The sequence below is a fragment of the Pseudophryne corroboree genome, chromosome 3 (genome assembly GCF_028390025.1).
Source record: "Pseudophryne corroboree isolate aPseCor3 chromosome 3, aPseCor3.hap2, whole genome shotgun sequence".
Taxonomy (NCBI): Eukaryota; Metazoa; Chordata; class Amphibia; order Anura; family Myobatrachidae; genus Pseudophryne; species Pseudophryne corroboree.
Window position 1 is genome coordinate 628,095,427 of NC_086446.1, and position 11,085 is coordinate 628,106,511.

Sequence of the window (11,085 nt, forward strand, 5' to 3'; positions counted from 1 at the left end):
GTACAGAATTTTCTCTCCTCCAGCCTCAGCGAGTGCCCACGTGTCCTAAACAGAGATCTTTTAATAAATAATTCCTCTGATAACTCTTTGTAGTGCCCCATTACATATATGAAGACATTAATAATGTGTCCTCTTAGACGCCTCTTTTCCAGTGTGTACATATTCAACCTAGTAAGCCTTTCCTCGTAATCCAGTCCCTCTAGCTCTTTAATCAATTTAGTAGCTCGCCTATGAACCCTTTCGAGTTCACAATATCTTTTTTATACAGTGGTGCCCAAAACTGAACACAATATTCCAGGTGCGGACGTACCAATGATTTGTACAGTGGCAGGATTACATCCTCGTCCCTTGTCTCAATTCCCCGTTTTATTCACGTTAGCACCTTACTTGTCTTCTTTACTGCGCTTTGACATTGTATACAGTTATTATGCTTATTATCAATGAGTACCCCCAAATCTTTTTCCAATACTGTTACCCCTAGACTTTCCCCGTTTAATATGTAGGATGCAAGTTTGTTTTTAGTCCCGAAATGCATAACCTTGCATTTTTCTATATTGAACCTCATTCTCCATTTAGACGCCCAGATTTCAAGTTTAGATAAGTCATTCTGCAGAGACTCAACATCTATTTCTGAATTAATTACCCTACACAGTTTAGTATCATCTGCAAAGATTGACACTGTGCTTTCCAGGCCTATTTCTAGGTCATTGATAAATATGTTGAACAGTAGTGGCCCGAATACGGACCCCTGTGGTATTCCGCTGACTACTGGTGTCCAGCTTGAGGACTTCCCATTGACCACTGCTCGCTGTACCCTGTTGTCCAGCCAGTTACTTATCCATGTACAAACAGTTTTTCCTAGGCCAAGCTCTTTTAATTTGATGATTAGTCTCCTGTGAGGCACTATTTCGAAGGCTTTTGCAAAATCTAAGTAGACCACATCCACTGCTTTTCCTTGGTCAAGATTGTCGCTCACTTCCTCGTAGAAGTTAACTAAGTTAGTTTGACATGATCTGTCCCTCACAAACCCATGCTGGTTCTTGCTAATAATTTTAGTGGTCTGCAGATACTCCTGTATGCTATCCCTTAGAATTTCTTCCAATATTTTCCCCACTATAGATGTCAAACTAACCGGTCTGTAGTTTCCCGGATGATTTTTGGATCCCTTTTTAAATTATGGCACTACCTCTGCTATATGCCAGTCCTTCGGTACCGCGCCAGATCTAATTGAACTATTGAAAATCAAGTATAGGGTCTTGCTAGTTGTGACCTAAGCTCCATAAGAACCCTCGGATGAAGTCTGTCCAGGCCAGGTGATTTATTAATCTTTATTTTGCATAATCTCTCCCTGACTACTTCTTCACTTAAACAAGTATCTAACCATGAATCCTTACTGTCACTATCGCTATGCACTACTCCCATCGTCAGTTCTTCTCTGGTGAACACTGATGAAAAAAATTTGTAGCAACTAGCTATCTTCCGAGAATGTGTCTTTGTAGTAAAGCATAGGCAGTTTACAAAGCTCCATGATGGTTTTGCCATTGATGGTGGAGGCCAGAGAGTGCTACGCCATCTTTGGCAGACTGGGAAGCGTGCCACCCCCCACCCCACCCTTGCTGGAATTGGTGGCACAGAACATAGCCCTGCCCCATGGCTGCCCACTAAACCATACCCCCATGCTGAAGGTTGCAGCCAACTGTGCCTCCCAGCAGTGGTTGAGGAAAACCGCATATTGCTGATCCATACCCCTCCCGGGCCTGATTCTAAAATTCACATGCAATACCAATGTTCATGAAGTTGAGCGATTATTTGTGGTAGTGCATGCACAAATAGTTCTGAAACCTCAGCGATGCATGAGTGTACTTACAAAGGTGCTGTCTGTGATCGATTCAGATGGTATCAGAAAGGTGACAGAAAAGTGATAGGTGTCCCTGGGCGAAAACTAGGAGGTGGCTAGCAGTTCATACAAAAATTGTCAGGTCAGGAGACATATTGTGGGAGGGTTAATGCAAGCAACTGCGTTCCTGGACGCACAGTTGCAGGCTTCGGAGCTGTGGTTAGATGGTGAAACTGCACCTGCCATAGAGCTGGTGGAAGTTACGATGGTGCAACGATGGTGACGTATGAGGAAGCACCATGGCGGGCGCTAAAAGTGGAGTGGATGTACATAAGGGAAGGAGTTTGCATTCCATTTGCATAAACTCACATATGGGTGACTCCCAATACACACTTTTTTGTTTGCTTCACGCTGCAAGCTTGGTGGCGACCTGTGGTCGCTACAGGTTCTATTCCCACTCTATGGGTGTCGTGGATACCCACGAATGGGAATAGTCCCTGTTGGTCGGCATGCCGACCGTATGGATTGTGAGGGTGTGGGATGTAGGGGGAGGTAATGTTACCGACGGTCTCCTGACTGCTGGTCACATAACTACATCCCTAGAATACATTATAAGTGCTTTACTTATTATCCAACTGGATGAAAAAGGTTAAGTCAGATGATCATGTTTAACCTCTTACAAACTGGTTGTTGTGGATAATTTCGGGTGATCAGTCATCAGTTACAGTGATAGCACTAGCAGCTGCATTTCCCCATAGAAGCATGTTCTGAGATGTTTGGAGAGCTACATGTCTTCTGGACATCACTACTCAGTGCATTCATCCTCCTTTATGAAGCAGCCTAAGATTAAACCTTTCTTCTGATGTGTTTATTGTATTTGTGGAGTCCCAGATGTTGGTCTCATAAACATGCCTGTATCAGTGGCCTAAACCTAAAAATTAATGAAATTGTAATGCTTTGGCATCTGTGCTAAAGAAATGAGTTATGCCTAAAACATGCTATGAATCGTATCTTCCACTACCCTTACTTGTATAACATATCAGTGCCTGATACAAATCTCTATTCTCATCCCTTATTGCTCATACAGCAGATAAGCTCTATAATATACAGGGAGTCCCTGTCATTTCCTCCACTTCCTCATCCAATTATTTATTTTCCTGCATACTTCTGTAAACCAGGCTAAAATATACTAATTTAGCACTGGGACACTTTCTCAATGTAGTAATTATATATTATTATTATTATATAGTTATATGGTGCCAGTTGCCCTGAGGCAAGTTGGAGTTTGGCACTCCCCTGAATAAAAAGGTAAAACAAATATGGTGATATATATATATATATATATAGACGGTCTAAGGGACCATAGCCCACAGTGAATTGGCAGGGCTCCAGCTACGCTGTGTGACAATATCCAGTGGGTTAGGGTCAGACTCTTGAAATTCAGCCACCTACAGTATGCAGAATCAGCATTCATCCCCCATCCATCTCACAGTCCAGCAGCAGCAGCAGCGGGTGCACCATTACTTACTGAGGCGCAGGCTGAGTGGTACCAGGTGGGAGCCATCCTGTCCCCTATTGCAGGTATTCGCAGGGCTCCTGAGAGAGAGCTGATTAATTCTGCAGAAGCAGCGGATGCCCCACAGACCACCATTGGAAGAGCAGCGGTCGCACTTGGATCCTTAGGGAGTCACAGGGGTTCCACATCGCCTAACAAAGTACATAAACAAATTAGCAAAACACTTACTTACCGTGCAAGACAATGTAGGACAAATACATAGTATTTAAACATTGCTGCATCAGGGGACAGGACAGTCAAATAATCATCAGAAACTGAGGGTTAAGTGCTGTTGTAGGGAGTATGGAGTAGAAAATAATCTATAATAAGAGAGTGAAAGCACATGTGGGGGGAGGGCCCTGCTCATGAGAGCTTACATTTTGAAGGGGAGGGGCAGAGAAACAGGGGTGACACAGATGGAGTAGAAGTGAGTCATGTAGCAGAGGGTCAGGATGAGAGATGGCTGGGTTTGATGAAGGAGTCGGTCTTGAGATCCCGTTTAAAGTTTTGTAGAGAGTTGGAGTCTGATAGGAAGAGGTAGAGAATTCCACAAGTAGGGGCACCATGGCCAAAATGTTGTAGGCAGGAGTGGGAGGAAGTAATCAATTGGCAGGAGAAGCGGCATGAATTTGTGGAACGAAGAGGGAAGGTGGAAGTGTAAAGTGAGATAAGGTCAGATATGCGAATGGGTGAGGGATTTGTAAGTGTGAAAAGCTTGAATTTGGTAGTGGAAGGGGAAGGCGGGCCAGCGAAGGGGTTGTAAGAGAGTGGAAGTGGACGTAGTATGCTTGGAGAGGAAGATGAGCCAGGCTGCAGCACCGAAGATAGATTGGAGTGGAGAGAGGCATTTGTCATGGAGGCCAGAGAGGAGGAGATTACAGTAGTCCAATCTGGAAATGACCATTGAGTGGATGAGGGTTTTAGTAGCATCCAGGGTGAGAAAGGGTCTGATCCTTGAAATGTTTTTGAGATGGAAAGGCAGGACTGCGAGAGGTACTAAATGTATGGTTTGAAGGAGAGGGAGGTATCAAGGAGAACTCCAAGATCTGGACCAACACTTGGGGCCTACAAGAGATAATTGTGCCATTAATAGATAGTGAAATTGTGAAATGTTATGTTATACGGGAGGGTGATAGGATGATCAACTCAGTCTTAGACATGTTAAGTTTAAGAAACTGCTGTGACATCCAAGAAGAGATAGCATAGAGACCGCTTGATACACGAGTGGGGGACAGGTATATTTGGGTGTCATCAGCATAGAGATGATTTTGGAAGTCGAAAGAGCAAGTGAGTTCATCTAAAGGGGATGTATAGAGCGAGAAAAGGGGAGGACTAAGATCAGAACCTTGGGGGACACCTACTGTTAGGAGACGTGCGGGAGAGGTGGAGTCATGAGAGGAAACAGAGAAGGAGCAGTCAGAGATGTAGGAGAACAACCAGGAAAGGGCGGTATCAAGCAGACCAATGTAGTGAAGGATTTGCAGGAGGATCGGGTGGTCCACAGTGTCAAAAGCAGCAGAGAGGTCAAGGAGAATAAACAGAGAGTAGTGGCCCTTGGATTTGGCAGCATAGAAGTCATTTACATTATTACTGAGTTTCCAAAAAATATAGGAAACTGATATTTATCTTAAGTGCTTTAATTATTGCTTTATGTTTCACATATACTAAGTTACATAACATAATTGACCATGACAATAAAAAAGAGTTTAACAAACAAATATTGAGAAATGTTGGCTTATATTGTATTTTGCCTGTCACTAAATTATAACTAAGAGATCGTGTAGGCGCAGAGTCACAAAACGCCACAATGAGGTGGGAATGTCTATTGGGGATTAGAACCATTCTTTAGCCGGTGGTTGGGGAAGGGGGGTGGGGGTGGGGGGGGGTTTGTAAAGCAGACAAGTGATTTTACAGGAGAACTCCTATCTACTTATAAACATATTGGGAATCATGCTCCCCTATTTCAGGAAAATACTTCACCTTGCTGTTTGATGTTTGGGGTACTAAATTGAAAAGCGTGTATATACATAAATACAAGATAATAATATTGCATATGTGTGACTAAGATGAGTAAAGAAGCTAAAAATGATCCATTAAAAGTAATTCAAACCCCATCCCCCACTTTTTTTGTGAATGCATTTGCTTTAGAGTGTCAAAGACTGTAACATAACATAGTAACATAGTATCTAAGGTTGAAAAAAGACAATTGTCCATTGAGTTCAACCTATTTGTGGTCTCCTATGCACGATTATTTTGTATAAAATTTTGACTGAAGTTGATGACTGGCGTTACGTTTTACCCCTCTTTTTTATAATAACCATAGTGCGTGACTATGCCCCGTAACCCTGGATATCCTTATCTCCTCTCCTCTAACCTGAGCAAGTGTCAGGCCACCTGTGTGTATGGTTAAATCTTTTTAGGTAGAGACTGAACATACAGTACTGTACAATAAAAAAAAAAAAATTCCTAAAAGGTTTTCTGAATACCAAAACAGAGTCCAAACTGTAATGTAATATACATCCCAAAAGTAATGCATATTGCACTGTGGCTTTGAGTTGTGGTGGAACTGACTAATTCCTGTAATTTATGTTGCAGGTTACAGAGGCCTTTCCTGATTGTCCAGGTCAGATAACTCTGCACAGCAAGCCTTTCCTTCTGTGTGGTGGAGATGGATTTACACATTCAAACTTTGATGGATGCACAGAATCGGCTCTACGGATTGTGGAAACTTTAGCCACCTATTTGAAGTACTGACACTAGGCAGTGATTAATGCAGTAACAATGTGATCATCTATCTTTTACAGGGGAGAGTCAAGTAAGTGCAAGTTGCCAGGCACATAGTTTTACCGCAGCTGACCAGGGCCGGCAACAGAAATCTTGGGGCCCGGTACACCGATATCTCTACGCCACCCCCCCAGGCCCAACTCCCCCTTGCCCCCTTACCCATCCGATGCACACTCCAGCCAGCAACCCCCCCCCCCTCCCATTACACACAGCTAATGGATGACCTGTGACAGAGTAACACCTCTCGGGCGCAGTGTGACACAAAGACGCACCCTCCCCCAGCAGCCGCAATGTGCACCATAAACAACTACTTTGTGCCTTATACCTCCCAGCAGCACTGATTTTGTGTGGCCTGTGGCCCCCATTTTTTATGTCGCACATAAACAGAAAATGAGTTTCAAACACAGCACTACAACTAATTGAAAAATGGGGGCCATAGCTACTCACTGTGCAATTAAAAAACATGGCACTGACAGTGACTCACCACCAAAACACAATCCTGTACCCCAGCAGCGCAAGCTTTTCCTGTCCGGTCTTTCAGGCCGCTGCTGTGCTGCTCCCTTTCTCCTGAACTAGTCTGCCCACAGCCTGCCTTTTCCTCAAAGGGGTACATGACGCCACAGCAGGCAGGGACAAACAGGGAAGGGGAGCGTGTGGGCGGTGCAGAGCATTGCGTCATGCGTCACACGTGACCTGACACGTCACATGTCAGACACAGACCGCCGGGACCCAGGAGGTTACGGTTACTGCCGCCGCCGATGTACTCTTAAACATATTTTTACATGTGATGCACCCATGGCCAGGCCGGTACGGCCCGCGTAATATGTTTTTACTGTTAATGTAAAATTATTACATTATGCTGCTAGAGTGCCCCCTACACCTTGGGGCCCCTCAGAGCTTTGGGTACGGAGGTACCCTTTCTACCCCCCTGTCACCGGACATGCAGTAGACACCAATTCATTTATAGGACAGTATCATATTACCCACAAAAACGAAAGGCCTGCAAAATGTCTTTTTGCCAAAATGCTCGCTCTCATTTTTCGACCAATCCTATTCCCAAATTGTGAAAATGGAATTTGCGGGAAAAATTCTTTGCCTCAAAATAGTTCAAAGTGTAGGTGAAAATGGGGAAATGAGCCTGTACCCCAAAAATGAGAAACTAACATAGGATAACAGTATAGAAGTGTATTAGAGGTCATAATCAAAATATTTTGGGGGCTTAAACTGGGTCAAATGGCTGTTATATGCATTTTTCTAAAAAATATAGAAAAAATAATAAAACACAAGCTTTTCTGCAAATTAAATGCTCTCATTAAATTTGGGGAACATGATAATGGGTATACGTATATATTTTAGCCTTTTTATGGTACTTGAAAAAAGTTGGAAAAAAACGATTACTCCCACCTGCAAGCCTAAAAACACTTGTGCCACTCATAAAGCACCTTTCCCGTACCTTGAACCTCAACATTACATTTTTTCTCCCAAAAAATGATATGTCATTATTGGCCAATCAAAAATAAACATTTTTAACTGACTAATTAGTCATTCAGGGGGGTGTCCCAGAAGTTCTAAACCAAATTCCCAAATTTTTACTTTAGAATGGAGATTTTGAACTACTTATCACCTGCTCACAGTAGGTGAAATCAAATTCACAATAAAACCTATGGAGTCTTTTTTCCAATAGCATTTTGTGGCTAATTGGATGCCTGGTTTAAGTCCTGTTCTTATTGTGAAACTGCATTTTCACAGCTAATAGGATACCCCCCATATTGTCCTAAGTTGCATCTGTAATATTGCTGAAGAAGGGTGTGAGCAAAGATATGAGATGTTAAGCCATATTACAGGCACTATGCTCAAGGCAGGACTATACAATTGAATTGGCATCGGCACATTAGTGATGAAACAATGGGCCTGATTTATATTTGTATACAAACCCGATGGTTTGAGTACAAACATGATGTTTGGGGGTCTGGTCAGGTGCAAAACCCAGAATGGTTCTTGCATTGTCACTCGCAGCCCCCTGTCAGCCTCAGCATGATTGACATGTTGCTTTGGTTGGGGGGACGGAGCGGTATTCCAGGACCCCGATGTCCAAATCATTACGAATTGGGCCCATTGGGCGGCAATTGCATTTCATTGTGCGTTTCAATGTGTGTTAAATTACACTTAATTGAATCTCCCTCTAGGGGCCCATTAGATTAGCAATGAGATGGCTTGCCACACAAGTCATTTCGGCTAAATGCCGCACTTATGGTAGCTCTGAACTTGCAGCTTTTTGTTCGTAGCTTGTTCAGGCCGTGAGGGTGCAAGTTCAGCTTCCGTTGCTGGTGTTTCTACTCCAATGCAGCAGCAATTTGTCCCCCTTGCAGGTAATTGACTTGACCCCTAGGAATGAATGTTACCCAGTGTAAAACAGATGGTTTCATTAATGTAATTGCTAGTTATTTTAAGGGCTCATTCACACATATGCTCTGGGAAATGCGTAAAAATGCATGGCATTTAAGTTGTTGGGGTTTTTTTGTTTAATGTGTGGTGCATTTAGATTCCTCCCAATGTTGGTAGATGCGGAATTGGGACAGAGGTGTGGCTGTGGCATGCTGGAGATGTGACCACATCACAGCTGGTGTGGTGATGCCCCCATTTTATTGCTGCACACTACGTATACCTACTGAGGTGTGTGACAGGGTAATATTTCTTTTGAATGAGCCCTCACCTCGGGACAATCCCACTAAAATTAGGATGATTGGAAGTTACGCTTTGATCTACACAGTATATTGTACTGGCAGTGACCATTAATCAATGGGAAATTCGGGGACTGACGTCATGAACTGGGCGGGCGTGTACACACGCCCGCCCAGTTCACCTGTCAATCACCGCCAGCCGCCGCAGCATGTGTACGGGCCCGTACACACACAGCGACGCGCCAATATATCAGTAGATATATTGGCCGTCGGCTGTGCTGCGCAGCCGACGCGATACGTCTGTGAACGACGGAGTTCACAGACGTATCGGCCGTACACACTGGCCAACGGTCCCGCGATATATCGGCCGTTCAGGAGAACGGCCGATATATCGACCAGTGTGTACGGGCCTTAACTCTAACCCCCATGCAACCTCACCGGTGGCACCTAAACCCCCCTTCTTCCCACAGCCTAAACCTAATCCTCCCCCCTTGCGTGGCTTACCTGTCCGGTGTCCCGGTAAACAGTCGATCTTGATTCTGGCGGTCTGGATTCTGAGGCCGGGATTTTGTCCCTAGATGAGATGCTGTCATTCTGAGCAGTGTTGGGATTCCAGCATCTGTATTTCGCCGGATCCCTGGCTACACCCTCTGCTACTCAGGAGAAAAAAATTGTGCCATCATGCCAAGTGGGAAAGGGCACCATCGAGCTTCCAGACCACTGTCTTCACTGGTGAAGTTGTCGGAATCCTTGAGTTGCTCTACTCTCTTAGAGTGATCCATGAAATTTATGACTCTCCAAAGATAGTTGGCAAATATGAGCGATGTTATGCCGGCCATAGATCTGGGCGATAATATTAAAACCAGCCTACTAGTTGGCTGGTTGGAATGACAATCTGGCAGTGTGTGGGAGCAAATGATCATAATATCCTGTTTGTTCCCAAACACCAAAAAGGTTGTTCCAACTAGTTGTGAAAATCAAACATGTTTGAATTTTAGCAACTAATTGTTCTAATGTAGGGGGAACTTTCCCCCAACTGAGCGATAAGTGGGCAGACACTGACCAGCTGTGTCCTCCTACTTTTGTCACCATCCACATGCCCATCACTACCAAACTTCCCCTGTCAACTTCGGATCAGTGGAAGCAATAATGCATAATCCTGAATGGTGCAGGAGTGGCAAGCTCATTACACCTGCACTATAATAAATTTTGACAGCATGAGGGGGGTCAAATGTAAAAGGATATACCGCATATTTTCTTTCTTATATCCGTGTCCATAAGTCCACAGCTCCCTTCATGATCATATGTCACTTGAAATATATTGTTTCCCCTACAATGCTGCATCGGGCACCTGTCTCAGTGAGTAGTGCCCACACTAAGACTATGGGCACCTGATGCAGCATTGAAGGGGAAACTAAATATTTTAAGTGACGTACTTTGTGATCATTTCTAATATAAGGGAACAAAACATGGGTGAATGAAAGCTGTGTTCTCACTAATATATACAGTAAGTGACTGTTCCATTACTCCGAATGTGACACCAACCATTCTGTTGTAGCCATGGGTGGCAGTAAATAAAATACGTGACATACCACACACTCTTTTGAGCTGTGATCAATCTTCACACTATTATGTAAACACCATCTACCTAAGTGAAATTACAGTAAATATAACCGCGTCTTGTCTTGCACTATATATGTAAGAGACGACTATTACAATATCTCTAGAACAATCGGCTAACTGCAAATGGGTAGAATAAGAAATGATAATTGTATAAATGCTGAAATAATCATTATAATTGTGTGCATTATTTTGAAGTAACACTTGTTATAATAAAGGACAGTACTTGAAAGTTCACATTTGCATTGATTGTCACTTTTTATTACACAATAATTATTTCTCTTACCGAATATAGCTAAATAAAACTGGACTCTTTTGCTTCATATTCTCTACTAGGTGATTCATCGTGCCCCCTTAACCCTTGCACGCCCTTGTGGCGTGCAATATTTGTATTATACATTAGCCATCTCGGGGCTTCCAGGCCGGCATCACAGGTGCTGTGTTGCGGAGTCAGGGCCTCTGGGGATCTGAGCGCGGCTGTGGCAGGGAGGCACTTCTGTGACATCATGCGCAGAGGAGGCTCTGGGGCTCAGAGAGTATGCGGTGCAGGGAGGGCTATGTAAACCTTCCGCTGCGCCGCTTTCATACACATCTGTGACCACAGCAGA

General features: G+C 43.8%; 1 protein-coding gene across 3 annotated transcripts in view; it reads left to right on the top strand.

Moving 5' to 3' along the window:
* Positions 1–10,714, top strand: part of RNLS (renalase, FAD dependent amine oxidase) — a 627,109-nt gene extending 616,395 nt beyond the window's left edge. For all 3 annotated transcript variants that reach the window (XM_063961709.1, XM_063961707.1, XM_063961708.1), the window contains one exon: positions 5,988–10,714. In XM_063961709.1, coding sequence (XP_063817779.1) covers positions 5,988–6,146 — 159 coding nt within the window. In that variant the 3' untranslated portion in view covers positions 6,147–10,714. The remainder of the gene's footprint in view (positions 1–5,987) is intronic.
* Positions 10,715–11,085: the final 371 nt, after the last annotated feature.